The 26,455-nt window shown below is 40.2% G+C and overlaps 2 protein-coding genes across 5 annotated transcripts in view; both read left to right on the plus strand.

Moving 5' to 3' along the window:
• Nucleotides 1–701: 701 nt before the first annotated feature.
• On the plus strand, nucleotides 702–5,099 carry RIPPLY2 (ripply transcriptional repressor 2). Its single transcript, XM_070633548.1, has 4 exons — nucleotides 702–990; nucleotides 1,165–1,246; nucleotides 1,558–1,622; nucleotides 4,823–5,099. The coding sequence occupies exons 1-4, from the start codon at nucleotides 905–907 to the stop codon at nucleotides 4,968–4,970; spliced, it is 381 nt and encodes a 126-aa protein (XP_070489649.1). The 5' UTR covers nucleotides 702–904; the 3' UTR covers nucleotides 4,971–5,099.
• Nucleotides 1,071–26,455, plus strand: part of CYB5R4 (cytochrome b5 reductase 4) — an 89,922-nt gene continuing 64,537 nt past the window's right edge. Inside the window, exons 1-2 of one of the 4 annotated variants that reach the window (XM_070633545.1) lie at nucleotides 1,071–1,519; nucleotides 10,643–10,796. In XM_070633545.1, coding sequence (XP_070489646.1) covers nucleotides 10,670–10,796 — 127 coding nt within the window. In that variant the 5' untranslated portion in view covers nucleotides 1,071–1,519; nucleotides 10,643–10,669. Of the gene's footprint in view, nucleotides 1,520–7,249; nucleotides 8,645–10,642; nucleotides 10,797–26,455 lie in introns of those variants that run through there. The other 3 variants (XM_070633546.1, XM_008513906.2, XM_008513907.2) reach the window with 3 other exon arrangements.

The following is a 26,455-nucleotide window of genomic DNA, read 5'->3' on the forward strand; positions in this document are numbered from 1 at the left end:
TTCAAGATGTCATTATCATTCTACACATACTCTGCCCTCACAAGAAAATTTTCTAATTATCAGTGAGTGACAAAATGCCACGTAGTGACAGAACTGTATGATGAAACTCAAGACTCACCTTCTGGGAGCACTGAGTAGGTGTTGCGGAAATTTACAAAGATATGAGAAGATAATATAGAACTATATTCCCAAATCACATGACTTCAGTCTCTGGCATCTTGGCCGGAGCGTTGTCTTTTACAATTCACCTCTTATGAATTTTTTTTATTTTCAAATAATAATCGGCAGATGTATGAACCTAGACTGCCAATACATCAAAAAACAAAACAAAACAAAACCCGATATTCCTTTCATAAGGAGTCCATTCATTCACCCATCTTGTGACAGAAAGAGGAATTAAGGCCATTCCTTTTAATTTACTCTGCATCCCAGCTTTTAGAATATGGGATGCAGAATCAGTTGTATTTGCCAAAGGCCAAAATACCGTGAGACTTGGGCGAGTCAAGCAATTACTGCCACTTGGCCTTTTTGCAGAAATACACAAAACGTGTAGAATCGCTTGATTTTATCCCCTCCTAGCTCTTCACTTGGAAATTGGCTGCTCGGGCGAATGTTGTTTTTCCCCGCAGCCATGTGTCGAAGAGCGATTAACACTCGCTCGACAAAACTGGTCCGCGAGCCATTTGGGAGTTACACGCGTTCACACCCGGGATTCAGCCCGGTGCGCCTTCACGCGCAGCCTTTTTGTTTACGCGGCTCGCAGGGCCGAGAGGGGCGGAGAGGGAGCGACCCTCTAAATCCGCAGCAGGCCGCGGGGGCTATATAAGCTCGGGTCTCCGGCCGGTGGGTGGAACGGGCCAGGCCTGCGGTGAGCGGGCAGCGCCTTCGCCGGGCCCGCCGCGCCATGGAGACCGCCGAGCGCTGGGGACTCGGAGCCAGCGAGGGCGCGCGCCGCCGCCGCCTGCTGCCCGCGGACCCGGCGGCCTCCGGGTACAGCGCCCCGGCCCCGCCCCGCGCGCCCCCCGCAGCCCTCCCGCCCGCACCTCCCCGGCTCCTCCCCGCCGCTCTTCGCCCCCACAGCTCCCGGGCCCCGCTCGGCTGCCGGCGTGCTCGCGGGTCCGCGCTCACGTCTCCCCTGCGCGCCTTGTGTTCCCCACCCCGCAGATCCGCAGGCTTCTGGAGACCGTGGGTTGACGCCCGAGCCGAGGAGGAGGAGGAGGAGGCGCCGCACCACGCCGCCGAGGCGGTGAGTGAGCCGCGCGGGGCTGGCCGAGCGCCGAGGGCGCAGATGCCCGACGGGGCTGGGGACGTCGGGCCCGAGGGAGACGCGCGCCCGGCCTGCCCCTCGCTTAAGATCGCGCCTGCCGGTGGCCCTGTCGGTGCTCATGCGGCAAGTGTGTCCTCCAGAGCAGCTGGGACATACGGATCGGACCGAGAGCGAGGCTGCTGAGAGCCCAGGGGTCGTATTCCCTGCGGGCTCGAGGGACGCTGGGTCGCGCGCGTTTCCAGTTTCTGGAAGGTGAGTGATAACTGCGATTCATCTCCTTACGCCCCCAGATGCCAGGTAGCCCCGGAATGCCAGAAGCCTCAGGAAAGCTTTTCCGATACAGGCACCCAGTCAGGTGAGTGACAGGCCTCACCGAAGGTCTCCTGCTCCTCCAGCCCTGGGAAGAGCCGGGGGTATCACACAGCCCAGCTCAGCGGCTAGTCCTGCGGTTTTTCTCTCTTGGAAAAATCTATCTTCAAGGTGACTTTATCCTTCCTGTCCCGGAGGTCCTTTAGTCATCGAATTGAAAACTATAGGAGCTCAGGCTGTCACCTAAAGGAACTGTTAATTGGTGCATACTCCGTAAACACTTAAAGAATATGTTATAAAGAGGGAAGGTGGAGGGCTTAGTAAAAGTGAAACCGTTACGTCTTGTACCTGCGAAACAGGTTTTTAAATTTTTATTTAATGCCAAATGGTCCGAAGGAAATTGACTTCACGCCAGGCAGAGCGTGTATATTCTTATCCTCTTGCAAACCAGAAGGAAGATGGTGTTCACAGTTGTAGTTTTACAACAAATCAAACAAATCCACCTTGACATGTAAGAGAAAATGGAAATGTGATGAAAATCCCAAAGATTGCTAAGGATCGTAAAAAGGGATCGAAAGTTATTTGACCTAACAACGAGGAGCTAGTTTACTCTTCCTAGCCACAGGAAATCTGCTTTTCTGTAGGATTCTTTGTAGCTAATATTCAGGTGAAAGGTTAATTTTGCAGTGTGCCTCCTTCTGAGAGCTGTTAAAGAGCTATATGATATTTGTAAAATGCATATGTGTTTATAAATAGCACATAGTAGTCAATACATGTTGATTCATTTCCTGCAGTGTGCTAGCACTGAGGAAGGACACAGGAAAAAAATAATCACAGCCCATGACAGGTGTTGAAATAGAATTTTGCTTGGTCAGTTTTACAAGTACCTACAGGGCATGAAGTACCTAACTCTGCCAGAGGGAATGGGGAAGAGTCAGGGAGGTGTGTATCATAGGTTGTGGTTACCTGGCTGAGTCTTGAAGTTAGCCAGATGGACGGTAGGTGGGAGAGGTGGGGGCAGAAGAAATAGCATAGGGAAAAGAGATAGCCTGTCATGGAGCAGCATGGCTCCTTCTGGGAGCATTAAGGAACTGGAATTTGGGTGTGCGAAGTTGTGGTCATTCCAGCAGGGAAGCCAGAGGCCAGGTCTTGTACACCCTGGTACAGAGTTTTGTCCTGATCCTGTATGTGAAGCTGGGAACCCATGGACTTTATTCTGTAGGTGGTATTGGCGGTTACTTAAAGGATTTTAACCAGAAGAGTGGTGTGATCAGATTTATGTTTGAGAAAAATCACTAAGGAAATAGTATATAGGCTCAGTTGGAACACTGAAAGTGAAATTGGAAGTTGTTACCATTGTTCAGGCAAGAATGATAAAGAGCCATTCTAAGATACTGGTAGTGGGGGTGAGACCGGTGAATTTGAGGAATACTTAGATGGCAAAATGGATTAGGCTTATGATGTATTGGATATGGTAGATGAAGAAGAGGTAAAAAAAAAAAACCCAGAATGGCTCCGAAGTTTGTGGCTGATGACCAGGTGAATGTTGTACTAACAGAATGGAAATTAGTGCTAAAACAACAAGATAATGAGTGCAATTTTCCATTTATGGTGTTTAATGTGCCTGTCAGGCATCCAAGTAGAGATGTCCATTAGAGAGCTGCATATATAGATCAGAGGCCCAGCGTCAAGATATTAAGTAGAAATACAGACTTGGCAGCTTTTGGTAAATGAACAGTGGGGCAATTCATGGAAGTGGGTCGGGTCTTCCTGGGGTATCAGAGGGGAGAGATGATCACTGTTGATAAAACCATGGGGGAAGGCCAACATCTCACTTGTATAAGAGATAGGGAAGTCCACAAAGGAGACCGAGAAGAATCACTCAGAACAGGGGGCATTTCAGGAAAGTGTGGAGTCCATGGAAGGAAATGGTCAGGGAGAAATTCTGGGCTGGGTGTGATAGAACTGAACAACGTTCTTTGGGTTTGGCAGTTCCAGTTACACATTAAAAAATAATTAATTTCCTATATAAACAATTCCTTTCTTTTCTGAGTTACTGTAGCGCTATATTTGTACTTCTCTTGTTTTATTTTTATTCATTTCTATTTTGAGTAGTACTGTGTGTTTCTGGTTCTTTTTATTCAATTGTCAACTTCTTGAGGGTAGGGAACATGATTTCTTTACCTTTGAATTATTAATTATGTTTGGCACAAGAGATCACTAAAATATTGAATGAATTACTGATGGTTACTTATTTAGGCACCAAAATTATAATTTTTTTACCATTTTGCTAAAAACATAAAATACATTGCTTTTTTTTTGCCTTTTAAAATGGAATATACCGAACATAATGTAGCTTGTCTTTGTTAGAATCACTCTATTACATGGGTACATGGGGCTATTTACACTAAAATGACCACACTGTAGTTGGTGATTCAGCCTTATCCCTGCTCTTTTCTTTTCTTTGGATGAAAAATAATAGGAGACCAGATGGCCAGATTAATATTTGTCAGAAATTTGAAAGTCTGAGGTAATCATGTTTACATGCAAATTGTTTGTGTAAAACCGGTATCATTTTCGATATGTCCATATGGTGTTCCCAAATTTAGTTGGACAGGGAAAGAGGAGGCGGATGGGATCAAAGTTGGGATCAGAGGTAGCCTTTCTCTACCTCAAGCTGTGAGTGCATAGACAAACTTTTAAAAATACCGCTTTTTGTACTTTTCTAAACTTACCTTGGTTACATCATAATTAAGAGCTAAATCTGTGAATTCTAATCAAGGTGATTGCTGCCTTTGTGTAAGGTGCATAAAATATTGTCATCTTTATAAAGTTGGTATTGTTAAAATTTTTAATGTTGTGGTGGGACTCATTTTTTCCCCAAAAGGATTAGGAAATTGGAAGACAAACTTTCTTCTGCATTTTCTAAGAATAAATATATCCATAATGCCCGAAGTAAGCCAAATGTGATCTTATGTCCACACAAGACATAAGTTTAGTGTGAATTTGATCTACTTTACAGCTTGGGTAAAGATTTAAAATAGTCTACCAGTTATTGATACTTTGGCAAGTAGACTCCATGAAAACTGTGGTAGTAGCATTTTTAAACTCTCTCTCTTAAGGCTGTATCTAAATGCGTAAATCAATTGTTAAATATATGGAGCTCTTGAAATTTGAACATTTCATGAGTATAAGGATTCTGAATGTGAAAAAAATAAAGCATATTATGTTGTCTGCCTCTTTCAGACTATTTTGGCCAAAGTCAAAGTGTTATGATTACTTATATCAAGAAGCAGAAGCTCTTCTGAAAAATTTTCCAATTCAAGCCACAATTTCATTTTATGAAGATTCTGATAGTGAAGATGAAATTGAGGAGCTGATCTGTGAAAATTAATGTGACTAGTTACCTTAGATGATATTAAAAACTTATAGGATTTAAATTTGTGTACAAATGTATCATAATCCTTTTAAACTAATTTATTTGTATATAAATTATTAATAAAATGAAATCTTTTGTAATTATTATGATAGTTTGGCCTTTATTTGTCCCTACACTATAGTTCAATGTTGGAATTTAAAAATAGGTGCCATTTACAAATGCCTTGATTGTATTGAATTTTGATCTCCTCATCAAATTACAAACTTATCATTAGTTATAATTTTGCAAATATTTAGTCATAACTTTGCAAAGAATGACAGTACTTAATTTTCAAGACTGAATCTTGTAACATTTATTTCCTATTGATCCTCATTAGATGTTGTAGTTACACATGAGTATTGCCTTATTAGATAATGAAGAAAATTGCCTTATGTTACCAATCACACATTATTATTATGTATTTGCTAGCAGATCATGAAAAACACTTTAGATCATTGTCTATAATTGAGAGTGGGAATCAATGTTAGGGCCATTAAATTTTAGGGATTTTTAGTGAATGATGAGTCTGTAATTCTCACTTTAATCCTCCTTCGCTGTCCTTAAATCCAGTAGTAAAACAGTGTGGGGGTTCAATACTTACAACACTACATCGAGGGGTCCCCAGAATTAAAATAAAATGTTTAAATGGACACGACTTACATGGAGTCTAAAGAAAGGGGAGCCAAAAGGCCAGAATTTGGTAGTGTTTTTCCATTTCTGTCTAAGGGGAGCCCAGAAATTTAGCAGATATGAAACGTTCTCCAGCAACATCGCCTTCCTTTGCTCTGGTTCGCTGCTCCTGATATGCTCATGTAAAAATTTTCTCAGGGGGAGCGAAGTAAGAAATTTTCAGTGATTAGCATATTTAAGGTAGACATAGAAAAATTTTTTTAATGAGAGGGAAAACAGGAGCACTTTGCAAGGTAGAGGTAACATAGTAAACTATGGTAATGAAATTCTTTTAGCAGATACAGTCTTTTCACAATACACATTTCAATTGCAAATAAAAATGTTCCTATAATATTCCAGAATGATGATGGGCAGAGGTGAAGGCAAGAGATGGTTATCTAGGTAAGAAATGCCTTTTACTTGAATGTCTACATATATTCACACATATTTGCCTTCTACATATATTTGCCTTCTAATTGGAAAAATATTACAAATGTTGATTTACAGGCACTTTAAGGACAAGGCAATTGAAATAGAGCAAGTTCAAACCGTGTTTCAGAGTCAGGAAAAGTTAGTAATGGAAGGGATGGTGAGAGTTATTTAAAAGTATATTTCTTCCCCTGAAAACTTTCTCCCTTCACTGGATTCTACTCTCAGGATGTGTGTGTTCCCCGAGGGATGTGTGAAAACCCCACCAGGTCACCAATCTGGACCTTGAGCATTAGGGACTGATGTTCATCTGCACAGTGTTTGTGCTTCTCTCAATATGTTGGAATAGTTTGAAGAGCCATTTAATGAGTGCTTACTATTAACCAGGCACTGTACTATGTAATTTACGTATGACAACTCATTTAATTCTTACTAAAACCTAAACCCATTATGCAGATGGGGAAAATGAGGCTTTGAGACACTAAAGAAACTTGCATAAGGCTGCTCATTTATTAATTTCAGGGATGGCATCCAAACTAAACTTATCTGACTCTTAAACGTTCAACATTACGATTGGGGGCGGGATACGTCAGTACACAATTCCCTGTATCTTTCAGGGAAGTCAGGGAGTTAGATGAGGAGAAAGAATTTGTGAGTGGGCGAATGGAACTGAAGGAGAATTTACCAACATCTTTGACTCATTCGTCAGTCATTAGCGACGGTTTTTAAAGATAAAGTTTTCTCTTCACCCCACAGGAGTGTCTGTTTGCATTTGGCACCTTGGCTCTTAAAGGTTCATTTTCCTATACAGCTTGGTGTCTTAGTGGAGAGAGTTTCAGAGAAATCAAAATGCTTTGATAGTTTATTTTATTCCATACTTTAAGTAGTGTTATGTTAGCGCTTAACAATGGACAGACGCTTGTGTTCCAGGTTAAAAGGACTCTACAAGAATTTGTTCTCAGATTCGGTCAGCACCAAAGCTAAGGAACAGCTTCACTCTGTTTATTCTTCCCACGGAATAGCTGTCACCTCCTGGCGGTGCTGAAGTTCATGGTGCGGGACTAACGGAGCATGCGTACTTCCCCCTGGTTCCACCCGAGCCCGCGCTTCGCCAGGCCCGTTGGCTCCGCCCCCCGCGGCCTGGACGTGCTGCGTCATGGCGTGCCTCACCCCGGGCGACCCCGGAAGTGGGTCGGGGGCTTGGCCTCTGCCCGGCCTCGGAGCCGGAGCGGGAGGTGTTACTCGAAAGGGGTCGAGCCGAGCGATCCCGTCCAGCGGTGGAGCCCGGGCAGGGCCCGGGCCAGGGGTCCAGGATGCTAAACGTCCCTTCCCAGTCTTTCCCCGCCCCCAGCTCACAGCAGCGCGTCGTCGCCGGGGGGCGTAGCAAGGTAAGAGGGTGATACCGTCGGTGTCGCCCAGCGCTCGCCTCCTGCCGGCGTCTGGTGTTCTCGCTACCGCCCCCTCTTCCACCCTCTGCCCCCTCTCTAACCCTCGTTCCCTCCTGCCCTTGCTGTGCTCTCTGCCGTCTCCAGTCCTCTAACTCTCCTAATCTCCCTCTCACCTGCTAGCCCCTTTTCTCTCCCATCCCTTCATCCCTGTCAGTTTCCTTCTGCCAAGTCTTTTCCCGCTCATTAGATTCAGCTGTCTGTGGTAGGGCCAGGCACTGTGCTTGCTGTGTTGTAGGTACTCAGTATTAGCTTCCTTCCCTCAACCTGTCCCCCTCTCCGCTCTTTTGTTCTTCACTTGCTGAAGGAGTTGTGAGTGATGTGGGTTCCCTAGCAGAAGGGAAAGGTTGGGCATTGGCGACAGTGAACCGCGACCATCCCACCAAGGGTGGGGACTCTGGGAGATAGGGGAGTCTGGAGAAGCGAGAATAAATGTCTGCAAACCTCCGGTTAGGTTTACGGACACTTCTCCAGGTCATACCGCCTTTCTTTCTTCCTCTGGTGCGTCATTGTTTCATCACTGCCTCTTCTACTGATAGCACTTGCTGACTTTGAAGCTAATATAATACTATAAGTTTTTGTTAGCATAGTTACTGTTAGCAACAGGTGGAATACAAATGTATTTTACATTTGCAAAATTTAATAAAATTGTCTCCTGTGTTCATTGCAACATGTATATGCTTGCTCCTGTTGTTAGTTCCTCATTCTATAACCACATCTTTATGTTTTGTTTTTGAGACTTCTGCCTACTTGGGCCATTCCTTTTTCGTTTCTGGACTCTTGGGTCTTAGCATCATTTGGGACCTTCACTGACTCTTTTTTTTCTGCACTTAGACCTGGAATTTGACTCTAGATCAGCAATATGGGTTCAGGCATCTGTAGTTTTCTTTAGCTTTTTAGAAATCTGTGACCGCAACTATAATAATCATTTACCTGAGATTTATTCAGTGCTTACTGATGGCCATGTATGTTCTGATTGCTTTGTATGTGTTAACTTGTTTGGTCTTTACAGTGATCCTATGAAGTGGGTGCGTTTGTTATCTCCATTTCACAGCAAAGGAAACTGGTTAAGAAATGTTGCCCTGGAGCCTGTAGGCTTGATGTGATGTGAGTCTGGCTGTGACATTTCATTTCTTGCTCCATATATCATCCAGCCATCTAATCGTGTGTTTCCTCCTCCTTGATATTTGACCTGTTTCTCTTCTTAAGCTAAATACTTGGCTGAATAGTATAGCCTTTCCAGAGAAAGAATTTATGAATTAGAATATAAGTTGCTGCCCTTCTCCATTAAAACTCCCACTCATGTTCTCAGCATCTATTTAGAGTCAAAGACAAAAGGTTCATAGGTGGTGATGGCAAAGGTGAATCTTTGGGTCCAAAAAGAGAACAAAGTAAGATTATTGTGCAATTCAAAGGGAAGCTAAGATGATTTAATTTTTTTTTTCCCTTTGTGAAACAAGCTAATTTTGAACAGGTTGAAGCTGAGCCAGGATTGTATGAAATGGGTAGAGATTGAGAAAATAGAATGTAATTGAGGAGGTGGTTTATCATGATTGTTAAAATCACAGACTTTGGAGTGAAAAAGACCCAGATTCCTTTCCCAACCACACCGCTTAACCTCTTTGAGTCTGAGTTTCCTCAGTGTCCATGGGAATAACAGTATGCATTTTATGGGGTTGTTCATAGGATTAAATGAGATAGTGTTTTTCTTAGCACAGTCTTGGTATATGGTAAGCATTCACTAAATGTTACTTGTGCTTAGGCTTTTGTTCAGATCTCATGGATTGTTGTGGGGTTGTTATATAAAGCCCTTAGCACAGTGCCTGGCAGAGTATGCACTCAATATGTGGTAGCTGTTATTATTTCTACTAACACTAGTAAATGAATATTTATTGAGAACCTACCATATGCTGGAGACGTGGTCTCTGTTTTTGAGGAGTTGAGTCTAATAGGCCGCACAGACTTTCTGTGGAAAGTGATAACTGCCTAAGTGCCATACCAGTGGGTTACGACCGTGAAGGAGTTGGGCTCAGAGAAGGCTTCTAATCACCTAGGACTTCTCACACCATCACACGGGGGCTTAGGATTCCAACACAGGAATTTGGGGGGGGACATACACATTCAGTCTGTGGAATGTGCCTGCTTTTACACTAAACATTCCCCTGGTACTGTGTTACAAACTGCTTACACAAGTTTACACAGAAGCCCTTTCCCATAGGGTATCTTAAAAAGTTTCCACTAAGTTGTCTTAACTGGTTAGAATACTAACAATACCTCTCATCTAAAATCCTTGAAAAATGTATTTTTTTTAAAAAAAAGACATAAAAAAACCAAACCTCCTGTTATTAAATCCTCTGGGCAAGGGTAGGCAAACATTTCTGCAAAGGGCCGGATAATACATATGCGAGACTTTGAGGACTGTGTAAGGATCCCGTCTCGTCACCACCGCCGCCACCGCCGCCACCACCACCACGTGTGAAAGCAGTTCTTAACTCGAGGCCTCTACAGAAACAGGCACAGGCCACTTTGCCAACCTCTTCCTTAGAGAGTTACAGTTTTCTTATTTTCTATTATTTGATGACCATTGTGTCTCAGTGGATACTTAGAAAACCAATTGCTGCCTAATAACTTCTAATGTTCTGTGTAATATTGACCATCCAGAAAATCAACTTTACCCAATTGTTTATGTTTTCTTCTGTCAAATCTCTTTTGATTTTTAAGGCAGAGAAATTTTGGTCTAAATTGATCAGCAACCAGAACCTATTAGTGACAGAGCTGGGACCAAAACTTGTTTCTGACACTAGGTTCACTACTATTCTTGTTATACTGTGATACCATGATGATGAAGATTTGTGTGACAGAATTTCTAAGCTCTACCTCATAGCTCAGCTATTTTATATAATGTTTTATTTATCATTCTCATACAGCAAAAATGATTTTGACAACCTCCGAAAGGTGTAGGAAGATCTGTAGAATTGTTAGATTTGAGTTTTCTTGTCTTTCTGAGTGGGAGTAAGAGTACTGAAGTAGCCCGAAGACGAGCAGCAGGAGAGGACGGGAGAGCAGCTAACTCGAAGAAGCCACAGTGGATTTTTCCTTTTTCAGGTACCTCTCAAACAGGGCAGGAGTCTTATGGATTGGATTCGACTGACCAAAAGTGGAAAGGACCTAACGGGATTAAAAGGCAGGTTAATTGAAGTAACTGAAGAAGAACTGAAAAAACACGACAAAAAAGATGACTGTTGGATCTGCATAAGAGGTAGGTGATATTATATACTGCACAAAGTTCAGCTGGGCTTTGAAATGCTGTCTGACTCCGTGGTCCTATTATTTGGTGATATGATTCACAACTAGATGATGAAATATGCCTTATTCTGGCCAAGAGGTTAGATAATTCCAAATTTGGATAGTATTTCTTTCTGACGTAACTGTTTACATGGCATCCCTAAACTGTATTCCCTTTGAAAGAAAACAAATATTTGCTGGGAAATTTAATACCAAAGTAGTAAAATTATTCTGTAACACCTAGTTTGTATAGATTAATGTTTCACCTTTGTGCCTTGTAACAGAATTCTGTCAGAAAAAAATGTCTCTGAGAATCTATAGTAAATCAGAAAGCCCACATTAAACCCAAATCTTCAGTTCTCACTTGCAGCAATTTTTATTCGTTAATGTATGATTTCTTAGCAATATTAGTTAGGGCGGATTAGAGAGAGGGATCAGAGATGGAGGATAGGAGGGTAGCTGAGAAAAGCAGACCTCATGGTATCCAACAGCCTGGCATCTAGGAAGGGAGCAAAGCAATAAGGGGGTGTGGAATTGTGCAGTGGGCCTCCATGGCAATGTCCTTGAGTCGTCCATACCTGGGGAAATGTGTCCACCATCCTCTGGTGGGAGTGTGTCATTTATTGCTATTATCACAATTGTAATTTTTTCATTGTATAATTTTGGTTTGTTGTTAGTTATCCTGGTTACACTGAAACCTGTATGAGGGCAGCAGCCATGTCAGTCACACTGCTCTGTCCTTGGTGCCTGGCACTCAGAGGTCATCAATATGTGTTTGTTGAATGAATGCAACACTTATCCATTTTAAGAAGTTTGGTTACGTAAAGAGGTGTGTGGTTGTCACAGTGGTTGGTGGTATGATAAATGGAAAGACACCAATAGACGCCAGTTAGTTTGCTAGGGATGCCCAAACAAAACCCACAAACAGGGTGGCTTAAATGACAGACATTTATTGTCTCACAGTTCTGGAGGCTAAAGTCTGAGATTGACGTGCTGGCAGGGTTGGTGCCTTCTGAGGGCTGTGAAGAAGAGTCTGCTCCATGCCGCTTGCCTTGCTTCTGGGGGTTTGTTGCCAGTATTTGAGCTACTTGGCTTGTGGAAGCATCACCCGATCTCTGTCTTTATCTTCACATAGCGTTCTTCCTGTGTGCTTGTCTGTCCAAATTTCCTGTTTTTATGAGAACACCAGTCATGTTGGGTTAGGGGTTTACCCTACTCCAGTATGACCTCATCTAGTCACATTTGCAATGACCCTATATCCAAATAAGGGCCCGTTCTGAAGTACTGGTGGTTAGGACTTCAGCATATGACTTGTGGGGGTGCACAGTTCAATCCATAACAGACGTAATTAGAGTGTGAAATTTTTGTCAGTGGCAGAGGGGATGGGATCTTCCAGCAGGTGATGATATAGCTCGTCCCAAGACGCAAGAGTAGCTGCTCAACTCCCCACAGTTTCTCGGGGAAATGCAGCCGTGGATAGTACCAACAACCGGGAATGAGGATTCTGCCAGGTGCAAAAAACTCCTTGGTTACTTTATAGGGTTTTTGATTCCCTCCTCACCCTCCCTCCATGTTGCCTGACTGTTTACCAGGTACACGTAACTGGTATAAGGGGACCTCCCCACTCTGCCTGTGTGTTTTCTGCTAGGCTGGGTGAAGTGGAGGTCAGTTCCCAGGAGCATCCCTGAGCTGGCCTAGGCTACAGGCATGTCTGAGCTCTGTTTCTACAGTAGGAAGCTACGTCTCCAGAAAATTCGCTTATGTGAACCCTTCATATCGAAGTGATATTGGGTAAAGGAGGCATTATTGTAACACAGTCATACTTTGTTATTCCTTTGATGTATTGATGGAGGTAAGGGACTGGTTTGCTATGGTTGAAAAGTACACTGCTCCCAGTTACATATCTCCTCTAATGATTGGAATGCATGGCACCTGTTCTGGTAAGGCTGTTGATTTAAGGGTGCATTTTTTTAAAGTTTCTGTTGGAGAATGAGTTTTATTAATAATAAGGATTTTTTTCCCCTTTCCAAAAGTAAGGTGTATCTTTTTTTTTTTTTTTCCTGTTTGACTAGGTCAGTTTTTTATTTTATCAAGAAACCCCTTATTCAATTTAGGCCCTGCCCTTGGCATTTCTACTCTAGAGGAATGAACAAATGGCTGAGTGACTTGTGGCGAGAGGGCTCTAAAGAAAGTAATAGCAGATTGAAGGGAGGGAGACACGTGGCCTGGGAAAATCAGAGATGCTTTTGTGGTAGAGATGAACTTTGAAGCCGTGGACAGGATTTCAACAGGAAATGAAGAGGAAGTGCGTCAAGTGGAGGGAAAGGCCTAAGCAAGGGTACAGACACAAGAAGAGCTGGAGTTGAGTTCTGGAGCTTAGGTTTATGTTGGAGAATTATAAGAAAGAAGCTTGGAAAGGTGTGTTAGATCAGCTTGTGGAGGACCTTGAAAGCCAGGCTGGGACAAGTGTGCTTAATTTAGATGAAAGTGTGAGCTCGCAGAGGTGTTTGAGTGTGGGGGCAGTGTGATCAGTGTGCCTTGGGAAGATCAGTCTTGGGGTAGGCATAGGGAATGGAAATGGGACTGGGAAAGCATGTACTTCGTTACAGAAGTTCAGGTGGTAATAGGTGAACCAGGATGTTGACAAAGACAGTGGAAAGCAGGATGAATGTGAGACAAACAGATTACTGGTATTTTCTAACATGATCCTAAATGAAAGTAAAAGAAAGCATGTGACTAAATATAATTGACTTTGTCTTCTTAGCTGTTCTCCTTTAAAATACTAATGATACCTTCAAGGGGGAAATGTGTGCCAGATTTAGCATGGAAGGTCAGAGATAATGTTTGGACGCAAGTTTTAATCAAAGCTGTACCAGGGAAACATGATACCGTGATATCAGGTTATTTTCATTTTTTAGGTATTAAATTCTTCATTTTTTAACAATTGCCCCATTTTTAGATCAGGTCAAAATTCAGCTGATCAGGCTGAGGGAGACAGTCTCCTCAAAAAATCTTAGAAGGGCCAGCCCCGTGGCCTAGTGGTTAAGTTTACCATGCTGTGGTTTGGTGACCTGGGTTCAGTTCCTGAACGGCAGACCTACACCACTTGTTGGTGACAATGCTGTGGCAGCGACCCACATAGAAAACAGAGGAAGACTAGCGTGGGTGTTAGCTCAGGGTGAATCTTCCTCAGCCACAAAAAAGAAATCTTAGAAAATATACACTTTGGTGTGGGTTTTTATAGCTAATATTTTGTGGACTATTTTCTTTTTTGAATATATAGCAGTATATTTCTGCTTTATGTTCAGGTGTGCTGGCTCAGGTCATGTTCCTAAAAATGATGGTGTAAAAAGAGCATTTGGCTGGCTGCAGACTGTGAAATGTATAAACTGTAAAACGTAGGCATTGGTATGGCAGGATCTCCAAGGCAGGAAACACGGACTTCCTAATTTGCTCACTTAATTCTCACCATTTTCTATAAAATGTGTAATTCATTTAATGCAATGATGGTTAATTGGAACAGTTAGGGGATGGGTAGGGGAGATACTGCTTTTTCAGAAACTTTGTTGGATTTACCATTAATTCATGCTTTTGTGGTTTTCTCCCTTATTTCTGTTTTTCCCTCTTTCAGGAAGTAAAGGTGGTTTACAAACCTGTGAAGCTTTGAGCAAACATCTAAATTGCTCGTCTGTGAGAGCGCTGTAGAGCCTGGATCAGACTGTTTCTGCTGGGATATATTCCTGTAGTGTGTAGTCAGCGTGCGTAGTGATGTGTTCAGTCATCAAGTCATTGTTTGGCAGCAGGACCGAGCCTTTGATCTGAATGAGGGCGAGGGCAAGTGTGGCCTGATACTTTCTAATAGTCGTTTGAATAAATTGTATTTAGAAAAAGTTGATTGCAGTCAATAGACTGGTGGCTCTCTTGTTAAAAATTTAGTGGATTAAGTTTTCCAGATGGGATTTAATAGATTTCATTTGTAACTTAGAAATGAACATTCTTTGATGTCTCCTAATGCGGATTGTCATAGACCATAAATTAAAGAGGCCTGCTTGAGACCCCAGAAAAAGTGACTTTTAATGGGTCTGTATTTTTCGTGTTTCGTAATTATTCACAAAACTGTGGCAAATAGGTTCTAAGAAGTAGTATGTAGCCCTATGATATTTTTATTCACCTTCCTAGATTTCTAGGTTCATTTATAATAAAGCTTTTTAAAATTTACTCAATGGTAGTGTAAATTTTTGTGAATACAGTTGATCCTCATTATTCGTGGATTCCTGCTTTGCAGATTTGCCTGCTCACTAAAGTTTATTTGTAACCCCAAAATCAGTACTCTCAGTACTTTCGCAGTCATTCGCGTGCACACACAGTGCAGTGAAAAATGCGTGTCATCCGCTCCTAGCTGAGGTCAGACAAGGTGATGCTCTGCCTTTGTGTTTCAGTTCTCATACTGTAAAGAAAGGTCTTTTTTGCAGTCTGTTTTGTGCCACGTTTTTCACATTTTGTGCTTGCTTTTGTGATTTTGCTGTTTACAATGGCCCCCAAGGATAGTGCTGAAGTGCTCTCTCAAGAAGGCTGTGATGTGCCTTATGGAGAAAATACCCAGGTTAGATAAGCTTTGCTCAGGCTTGAGGTGTAGTGCTGCTTGCTGTGAGTTCAGTGTTCATGAATCAACAATATGTATTGAATAAGGTGTCCTTAAACAGAAACACACAATAAACAAGGTTATGTATTGATTGGTGGACAAAATGTTGTGACCAAAGTCTCGCAGGAACCTAATCCTATATTTTCCCCTAAAAGCAATGGTTCAGTATTCACTGATTCAGTGTTTGCGGTGAGTTTATAGAAGGTAACTGCTGTGAGAACGAGAATTGACACTATTTCTTTAGACTATCTTTTACTGATACTGCAGTAATAATAAAGTAAATTAAGTGTTATACTTTTTAGCTTAGATTCAAGCCCACCATGAATAGAGTGGATTTTCCCAACAGTAAGTTCTTTTCTCTAGTTTTCTTTAGCTCCCTACTTAATTTTGAGAAACTGCAGTGTTATTTGTCTCTAGCAGAGAACCTTTTTCTCTCTGAAAATTGTCTTCTAAGAGCAATTTTTCAAATTTGGAACTAATGTTTTAATTTATAATGGAATGTTTTATCACAGTATGACAGAGTGTATCTAAACAGTATTGTGTTGTTACAGTTAGCTCAACGATTCTGTAGATTGTCTGCTTTGTGTACTGTCCTCATTAGTTTCTTCTTGACCGCAGATGTTTGAACAACTCTCTTCTGCTGTCACTTGCTTGTTTAGGAAGTAGAAACAATATTTTTTACAGGCGCATATCCCTTTACTCATCCATTTCTAATCTAATCCATAGAATTTCAGGTTGCCTGTTCTGCACCATCAATGCAGATAATCTAGTCTTTGTTGGTTTTGTTAATTCTGTCCTCCTGGCATCCAAGACTGTTTGCTTTCTTTTACTTTTACTTTGTCTTTATCTCCTTAACTGTCATTCATTCTCTTCCTTCTTCATTTTTTTTTTTAACTCTTCCTTGCTCTCTACCCCCCTTCCATTCATTAAAAATCCAGTAGAGGAAAAAAACTAATGACCTCCGGGCTTCATCTAACCCTCAGGGGTTTTGTTTGGTTAACACAGTAGTTCACAAACTTCAGCCAACATTTTGAAATTTTCTTTGTAGGAAAGTTTTTGATTACAGATTCTTTTTAAGAAAAATATCAAATTTTCTGTTGTTCTTGTGTTAGTTTATAAGTTGTTTTTCAGTGAATTAACTTCCTCTCGGTTATTGACCACATTGTCATAAAGTCGTTTGCAACACCCTCTTCTTATCTGTTTAATGTCTTTAGGGTCTATAGTGATAGAACCTCTCTTATTTCTGATATTGCTAATGTTTGGTTTCTCTCTTTTGTCTCCTTGATCAGACTTACTAGAAGTTTATCAATTTTATTAACTTTTGGTTTTGATTTTCTCTGTTGCTTGTCCATTTTCTATTTCATTGATTTCTAGTCTTATCATTATTAGGGAGGTGGCTCTTTTAAGATAGTTTTTCCTCCAGCATTGGCGTCAACATGTTTATGGGGATAATTTGCAATAACTCTCATTATATTCTTGGTGAATGTCTGAATTACTTGGTAGTGGCAAATTCATTGTTGTGCTTTTTATCCCCATTTATGTTTTAGCTGCTGCTTTTATCTTTTTGCCAGAGGTTTTTGCTCACTTGAACTTATTACCCAGTCATTCAATTCTCAGTTTTTTAATTAAAATCGTATATATAGCTCAATAGTCTGTATAAGGAGTGTTTTCTGTTTTTAAATATCTTAGCAGGTTGACAATGTGTCAGATCTGTGCTATGTGCTAAGTGTTTAATTTTCACAGTAATCCTATGAGGTGGGAATTCTACTTGACAGGATGAGAGCACTAAAGCTTAGAGAATCCTCATTTTCCAGATGAGGAAACTGAGGCCGAGAAAGTATATCAGTGGGGACTCATGGATGTAAGCAACAGAAACTTCAGTCTAACCTGGTTTAAGTAGAAAGCAGAAGTTAACTAAAAATTTCACAGGTAGAGCTGACTTGAGGTGAGGATTGGTGCAGGGGACTCAGATAGTGTCCCCAGAACCTGCTTGCACACTTAGTTTCCCTTCTGGGATTGCTCCATTTTAGGACTCTTCATAGCGGTAAGATGACTACAGCAGTTCTCTCTCTCTAGTTACTTTCAAGTTCTATTCCATTTATCTAATAACTGAAACAATAATTCTATTTGGGGGAAAATGATGTACTTAATCTCTTAAACCTAGGTCACAAGCTTCACCCTGTAGCCTAGTTGGGGCCTTGACTAAGAGCTGGGGAGATCTTGGCTCCTTGAAGAAAAAGTGATGCTGTTGCTGGAAGGGGAGTGGATGCTGGGCAGGGAAAACATTAATCCCTACTACAGCGAGAAGAGTAACTTGCCGAAGACATAGCTAATGAGAATGGAACCACTGTTTTAACCGAGGCAGCCTGATTCTAAGCTTTTATGCAGAAACTATTAAACTCCACTGCCTCCTGTTTGACCATATTCAATTCTAGACTTAATCCTGGTTAGCATTTGTGTGTTACTCACTTTGAATGCCATATGTAAATTCATTCATTAAGAAATTACCATGGGGTGCCTATTACTTGTGGTTCTTCTCTTGTGCTAGTTAACATTGCTAATTAAAAATCACAGAGAATATCCTCTGAGACAGTTTTAATTTTTAGTAATTTAATGAAACATAGTTTTTGCTTTTTTTGTGATTTTGTGTGTAGGTGTCATTCACAAAAAAGAGAGAAGATAGATTTTTAAGTTTTTCTCTATCTTGGTTTATTTATTTAATATTTCTTGAGGGTTTATTATGTGTCATGTACTATACTAGGTTCTTAGGGGTAACATGGAAATTTAAAACAGAGATGGCCCCTGTTCTTATGGAATTTCCAATATGGTGGGGAATACAAGGTGTTAATCAAGTCTGATGGGTATTGTGAAGGAGAGGTATGCTGCGTTGAGTGAAGATTGCAGACGATTGAGCTGAGATCTGAAAGATAAATAAGAATTAACTAGGCAAAGAGGAATGGGAACAATATTCCAGGCTTCAGAAAAAAGCATGTGCAAAGGCTAGGTGGTGCGATTGTACAAGAGAGAGAAAGATCATACACACAAATACATATGCACACAAACACGTACAGGTGTTCACTGTGAATATAAGGAGCATAAAGTTAGTGATATCTGTCTGTATTCTTTCTTCTCCTTCTCCTGCAGCAGAAAGACATATTCCTTTCCCAGACATCGTTCTTTCTAAGACACTCTCTTTTCTAAGCCTTGTCCCTTTGTGTACTCTTATCCTCTCCAGCCTCCTCGATGATCTTGGACGCTTACTCATCCTACATTGTGTAACATCTCAGTTCTTTCCTTTCTTTGTTTCAACACCTTCTTCCTTTCAGTCTCCTCGTCTTTGAAGACTTGACTGGCCCTCTCCGACTTTGCTTCTTCCCCTGGAGTTTCTTCCTCAGCGCTTGGTGTAGGACTTCTGTTAGAACATCTGTGACATGTTTTGGCCACTTTTTATATTTTTGTCTTTCTATTTAAATTGAGTTTCAGGATATTAATATACTGCTTCTCTCCCCACCCCTAGCATCTAGCACAGGGCATGACTCATGGTTAGTGTTCAGGAAATGTTCTTTGAATCGTGTGTGGTAGGAATATTTCAATAATTTCACAAAACAGTAACCGATTGAGGGACTTTCATTTTTGCTGTTTCCAGATTATTGGCCCCTGAAGTTAGGGGCTATACCAGGTCCTTAATCAGAGACTTTATTATTTCTGGACAGTTTTCTAATCTATATTCATGGTCAATTATTCTCTTTTGAGCCCTCCATTAGAATATCAGCTGGAGCCTGATAGAGATCGTATGCTTTCTGTTCTTTGTGCAGGTTCCTATTTCCTTTTGTGGGCTGTGTGAGCTGCAGGGATTAGGTAAATGTGGAAGATTTCTTCAGGGCCATTTTTGTCATTAAATATTCTTAATTAAACTTTTTATTTTGAAAAAAGCTTCAGACTTACAAAAATGTTGTGAGAGTGACGCAGTGAACTCCATAAACCGCTCATCTGCCTGGATTCACCCATTGTTGACACCGTCATTCTATCTTAATGAATCCAGTTTATCTCCCTATTAACTTATTCTTTATACCTCCTTGTCTTCATTTTAGTAGCTGTTCTAAGTTTACTGTGTACGGTTTTAACTTATCACAGTCTATCTCCAGTAATATACCATTTCACAGCGGGTGTAAGAACCTTCTAATAGATTTCCATTTCCCTCTCCGGTGCCTCGTGCTAGTCCTGTTATTCGCTTTACTTCTGCGGGTGCCGTCAACCCCGCAGTATGTTACTGTTTTGCTTTGGACAGTCACTTATCTTTTAAAGAGATTAAGATAATGAAAAAAATTTATCCTTTTTATTTACCCACGTTTTTTACCATGTTCGGTATTTGTTTTTCCTTTGTGTTGATCCAGATTTCCCCTGAAGAACTTACTTTAGCATTTCTTTTAGTGCAGGTCTGCTGGCAGTGAACTCCCAAGCTTTTGTTCATCTGAAAACGTTTTTCATCCCATTCTCCTAATAGCCCTCACAGCTCTTATCTGCCGACGACTGGGGGATTCCAGCCCAAGAGAAAAGACTTGCACGTAGTAGGCTGGGGACTCCTATCAGTGCAGCCGACTAATTCATTCAAAAGTTCTGCCCACATACGTGGAGCTTCCATTCAGCTTTCTGATCCATCGCTCTCAAAATAAATGGACAAGCATTTGAGGAAAGCCTCTAAAATTAAAATTAGTGTCTAAGCAACTTATTAAATTGTCAAGCTTTGATGCACAGTTTTAAAAAGAAAAAAAAGACTAAAAATGAGACGAGCACTATTTCACAGAAACTAGAAAAGAGCCAGGTAGCAACTTTCCTGAATGCAACTTAGAGCTCCTAACTGCACCAAACAGCCTCGGTGGCGACCAGTCCAGTTTACACGTGAGCTGAAAGAATCTGGTCTGAATGCCTCTGTTTGCACAGGGAAATTTAAAAACAATGTGAGAAAGGCCTCTAAGCACTTCAGAAGGTTAACTGGGCAAAATTATCAAAGATCATCTTACATGAAATTATTAGTATTAGGAAAAACAGCCGTGACATTTAACTTATAGGAAATTGACCAATAAAAGCATTAAAAATTAACCAACAGTCTGAGCAATCATTTACACCGAATATTTTGAAAAAATTCAGTAACTTTTCCTGGGGAGAACACTGACCAAACGTCATTAGTAAGAGCCACGTTCACTGTTCTTAAACTGGATTAACAACTTAGATCAACATTAAACAAGGTACCCTCTCTCTAAAAGATCCATTTTCCTGCCTTTCTCCACCTCTCCTACTCCATGAGATCATTTTCCTCTGTCTGCCTGTGCCTTAGGTCTACCAGTGACAGCTACCAGCGCTTAACTGCCTCTCTATTAGTTACCTGAGGAAAAAGAAGCTAAATATGTCCTTATCCTTTGGGTTATTTCCTATTTTCCAAAACAAGTCAGCTGCAAAGATTAAGAAATCATGATGAACTTAAGAAGTAGAAAACACTGCTCTTACCCTTAATAAAAAGAGAAAGCCAGGGGCCAGCCCCATGGCTGAATAGTTAAGTTCACACACTCCACTTCCGTGGCCCAGGGTTCACATAGAGACACATCATAGAGACACACATAGACTGCTAAAAGCCAAAGATAAAATCTTGAAAAGAGCTAGAAAAAACACATCTGGAAACAATAAAAATGGCTGCTGAGGAGAAAAAAGTAACACCATCAACCCTGAATTCTATATCCATAAAGATACAGAATTCTTTAAGGATGAAGATGAAATAAAGACTTTTTCAGATAAACAAAAACTGAGAATTTGGTACCAGCAGACCAATACTATAAGGAGTTCTAAAGGAAGTTCATCAGGTTGAAGGGTAATGATACCAGATGGAAGCTCAGATCTTCAGGAAATGCTAAATATGGGAGTAAAGAGATAAGATTACTTTTTTTCCCTCTTACCTTTTAAAAAATACATAACCGTTTAAAGCAAAAAGTATAATATTGTATTGTAGGGTTACATAAAATATAGAGGACAGAGAGTGATAAGTGGTTCCTATATTACATGTGAAGGGGTACAATATTAACTCAAGTAAACTGGTTAAAGTTAAGGGTATATATTGTAATCCCTAAAACAATCACTTAGCCACATAGTGCAAAGAGGTAGTATAGTTAAAAAGCCAATAGATAAAGTTTCTGAAAAAAACATTTGGTTAACCCAAAAGAAGTCAGGGAAAGAGGAAGAGAGACACACAGAAAACTTAGGGGGAAGGGAAGAAAACTTGCGGCTGGGGAGGGAGACCAATAAAATGGTAGCTTTAAATCAGGCACGTCAGTAATTAATTTAAGTGCAAATGAACTATTCATTCTAATTGAAAGATAGAGATTGTGTGTGTGTGTGTATCAAGACCCAACTACATGATATCTATAAGAGATATACTTTAAATGTGAAGACACAGGTTGACAGTAAATATGTAGAAAAAAGGATACTATCTAAATAGTAAGTGTAATGAGGTTGGACTGTATTAATATTAGATCAAAATATTACCAGAAAAAGACAAAGAATCTTACTAGAGATATACAAAGGCATTTTATAATGTTAAAAGGGTCACTTCGTTAGGAAGACTTTATGCCTGATAACAACGTTTCAAAATACGTGAAGCAAACATTAATAGAACTGAAAGATAGACTTAAAATCCACGATCGTTGCATATTTGAACACCCTCTTTCAGCTGTTGCTAGAACTGGATGAACATCAGTAGACATAAAATAATGAAAATAATGTGCAATTTCTTTACTGAACACAAGGTGGCAAAGTAGTGAGAGTACTTGCAAAAATGGATCTACGGATTCGAATACAGTGAAATATGCCCTTATGACATGCCCTGTTCATATGTGAACACACCTTTTTTCCTTCAGTAATTTTAGAGCCAGCAAAATAAACAGTGGTCATTAGTGAAGTAAATAGGAATTCTGCAGTGTAGTGGCGTAGTACTTGGCACGTGCGTGATAGGCATTCAATACATTTTTGCTGAATGGATATAATATGGAGCTTTGGAATTAAATCTGGGAATTATTTTTAAATCCAATTATAAACATGCCACTTTTATTTATAGCAGTAGTTCCCAAACTTTTTGGTTTTAAGATCTCTTTACTCTGTGAGGACCCCAAAGAGCTTTTGTTTATCATGGTTGTCTCTATTGATGTTTACCTTTCAGAAATTAAAGTTAAGAAATTTACAGAATATTTTAAAATTAATTTAAAAATAAAAATAAACTATGTGTTATAAATAGTACGTATTTTTATGAAAAATAACTTTTCAAAACAAAAAATAGAAAAGTGGCATTGTATTACATTTTGGCAAATATCTTTAATGTGTGGCTTAATAGATGACAATTGTATTTTCATGTCGCCTTCTGCATTTAATCTTATACACTCATGAAAGAATGAGATTTTTAAAAAGGCATATAACATCTTAGTATTGCGATGAAAATGTTTCAGGCCTGGACCACCAAAAGAGTCTTTAGCTCCCTCAGGAGCCCCCAGACCGTGCTTTGAGGCTCTCTGATTTACAAAATAGAACAAAGGAAAAATGAAAAATTATTATTAGTAGATGTGTGGCATGAAACATGGGGATGCAGTTCACTGCTTATTAGTGGGCTGTTAGGGTTCGTGTGTATGGTTACCTAACCTGCAACATTGTGGAATCCTCATGTGGGAGACAGATTAATAGGTATAAAATGTCGCTTGGGTCTTACATTGTGCTGTCTCATGTAGAGCTAGGGGTTGAGAATAAGTTGGAGCATGCTGCAGTGCAGTTCTGAGTTCAGTTATGTGAGCCATGTGGTGTAATTCAGGTTCTCTAGGTGGGAAAAGGCTTTTGCTCTCCATGGGGAGTTGGAGTAGTGACTGAAAAAGAGCTCTGTGAAGTTGGAAGCTTCACACATTGCTGCTGAGAATGGAAAACAGTCTGGCAGTTCCTCAAAAGGTTAAACATAGATTGCTGTATGACCCGGCAAATTCACTCCTGGGTATACACTCAAAAGAAATTGAAATATATGTCCACATGAAAACATGCATATGAATGTTCTTAGCAGCTTTATTCATAGTAGCCAAAAAATGGAAACAACCTAAATGTCTGTGGACTGACACATGGATAAACAAAATATGGTATATCCATAAATGGAATATTATTCAGCTGTAAAAAGGAATGAGGTACTGATATATGCTACAACATGGATGAACCTTGAAAATATTATTCTAAGTGAAAGAAGGCAAACTCATACCACATATTGTATGATTCTATTTACATGGAATGCCCAATACATGCAAATCTAAAGAGACAGAAAGTACTTTATTGGTTACCTAGGGCTGGGGAGAGTGGGAGGAATGCTACCTAAAGAATGTTTCTGCATATTGTGAATTTGTAATATCTGTTGTATGGTCAGTGGCTCCAAATAGGGACTCATAATTCTTAACGATATCAATATCAAAAACTCAGAAGGAGTTTCTCCCTTTTAAAGAACTAATGAGTTTCCTTTTTTGTTGTTGTTGTTTCTTTCCTTTGGTTACTTGTTAAGATCAGATAATGATACCACTGTTGCTAGTGTATCTTTTGGCCTTGGCTGCCAGGAAGTTCAGGGCTACATTTAATGCTCAATCATAGTAATTTTGTCAGCTAGGTTAGGCAACTAGTGTATTTTCGTTTCTTTTACACGTTTTGTTGTGGGTTTTTAAATTGTTTACACAGAAACATGCACAAAGTTAAAGTTAAGTATTTTATTGTAAAATGTGTATAGTCTTTATCAGTATCAATTGGGCTTTAAATTACAACACATGTAAAAAGTATAAGTGAAAAACTAGAGGCAGCTTTTGCCAAGATGGAAAAGAGTTCTTTCTGTGCAAAATGGCAACATTAGTTTTCAGGTATAAAAATGATACTTGAACGATCCTTGAACTAAGCTTTTAAACAAGAACTCCTAGACGCTGGCTCTGTTCAAGCAGATGCTGAATGATGGTCTGTCTGTAGATCCTACAGAGGTGAATCCTGTACTGGATGAGAGATCAGACTAAACATTGCCTTTAGAGTTCTCCCAGACTTAGTACTATCATTCTGTGGTTGAATTGGCAGTACAAGTTTCTGAGAATACAAAGCGCTAAGTAGTAATTTTAAAGTGGGTAATTGTTTTCTAAGAACTTGAGAGCTCAGAGTTCCAGACATAACACAAAAGAGATAATTTAGTGTGAAGATATTAGAACAGGGACTACCAGTACATTGCCTAAAGAACTCAGTGTATCTGTTGCTCTAAATGTGTACTTTCAATTGCACTGCAGCTCTGCTACAATGAATTAACTATAAAATGTACTGCTAAATATTGCTAGGGCGTTTAGAAAATGATGTATTTAAACATTACAGTATATGTTCCTGATAGAACTGTTGCATTTTAGTTTTAATAAGTTTCATTTTTTTTTTTACCATTTTTTCTAGTTTCATTGAGATGTAATTGGCACTTACATTGCATAAGTTTCGAGTGTATAACGTTATGGTTTGGTGTGTGTATGTATTGTGAAATTAAATTGCTCTTCTGAACAGTATTAGTCAATCCTTTCCTTATATCTGCTCCTGGTTAGAGTTTAAATAACAAAATACAAAACAAAACAAAAAAGTATCAGCATAAAGGAGGGGATAGCCGGCTAGCTAGACATCCTCCCTGAATCCCCCTCTGAAGGTCACCCATGTAAAGAATCTAAAAGCACCAGTTTTGCACCAATCAGGATTGGTGTTGTGAATCTATTCCTGCCCATTTTTATTCTTAATGTTATTATTAGCATTTAGGTTTTGCAGAGTTTCTTAATAGCCTAGCATCAAATAGAGATTATGTGTGTGGATCCATAAATACTATTTATTTATATTTAATGGACAATGAGTTGTGCACATCTGCCACACCTGAGCAATTAGAGCTATAGGAAGAAGTTAATTGTGTCTTTGTGAAATTCAGAAAGTTGCAAAATTCGTTTCTAGAAACCGGGTGATAATTCCTAGGAGGCTAGAGGCTTGCACGTGAGAGATTGCTGTCTAAAGGCCACGTATAGTACACATCGAATACGATAAAGCATGAAGAAAAAGCGTAAGGTCAGCTTCTTTGCATTTGTTTTATTCTGCCACATTCAGGGGTCTGAGTTTTAGTTGTGGGAAAATGCTTTTGAAAAGGAAAAGAGGAAGGAGAGAAGAGTGCAGAAGAAAAAAAGGAAGAAAGAGCCTCTGGATCAGAGGAAATTCACCAGTTGCATTTTGGGGCTGAATTTAAGACTGATAATTGGCCAATTAGTGTGGTTGGATGTAACATTTCATGTGCTGAGACACCAGCAGTGTTAATTTCTTAACATGAAGGTTTTTATAGGCATTCTTAGTTTTGTTCATTTGAAGAGGATGCGAAGTTCTTCAAGTCTGGAGTGATCCTGGTCGTCGAAAAGGAAGGTGAGATTCTGAGAGGATAAGGGCCAGTCCAAAGGGTGGGGAGGCAGCAGAGAACACGTGTGGGACGTTTCAGGTGTTCTCTGCTGGTCACAGACAGCTGTGAAAACCACCTAGTTATCTTTCTGCTGGTTGCCGAAACACATGAAATTCTGTCACAGAAGGTTAGACAGTCGTATGTTGTCGATTTCATGTTCTTGAGAAGCTCTAGAACTCTTGTCAAGGTTTGGTTGCAGAGAGTTTGGAAGGCATTCTTTGTCTTAAAAAGCCTATTGGGAGTAATTCTGATCCTGAGCATACCTCTGCCATTTGTGGTCTTTGGATTTTGGAGCATTAAACAACAGGAAGCATACTTTCTAATTTGATGGGGGAAGGTGTGTGGGGAAGGAGAAAGGGGGGAACTCACCAGTTTTTTCTCAGACTTATTTGGAGGACTGCTGAAAGAGAGATTTTGTGAATTGACTTCTTTTTGTTTCCTAAGTTGCCTTTAAGCAATTTTATAAAGAAATCTGGACTGGTTGGCTATTTTC

This window comes from Equus przewalskii, chromosome 9 (genome assembly GCF_037783145.1).
Source record: "Equus przewalskii isolate Varuska chromosome 9, EquPr2, whole genome shotgun sequence".
NCBI lineage: Eukaryota > Metazoa > Chordata > Mammalia > Perissodactyla > Equidae > Equus > Equus przewalskii.

Bases quoted from the DNA above. Each gene is read 5' to 3' on its own strand.
- RIPPLY2 (XM_070633548.1), top strand. From the start codon at position 905: ATGGAGACCGCCGAGCGCTGGGGACTCGGAGCCAGCGAGGGCGCGCGC. The intron at 991-1,164 runs GTACAGCGCCCC...CCCACCCCGCAG, and splicing joins GCGGACCCGGCGGCCTCCGG to ATCCGCAGGCTTCTGGAGAC. The intron at 1,623-4,822 runs GTGAGTGACAGG...TGCCTCTTTCAG, and splicing joins CGATACAGGCACCCAGTCAG to ACTATTTTGGCCAAAGTCAA.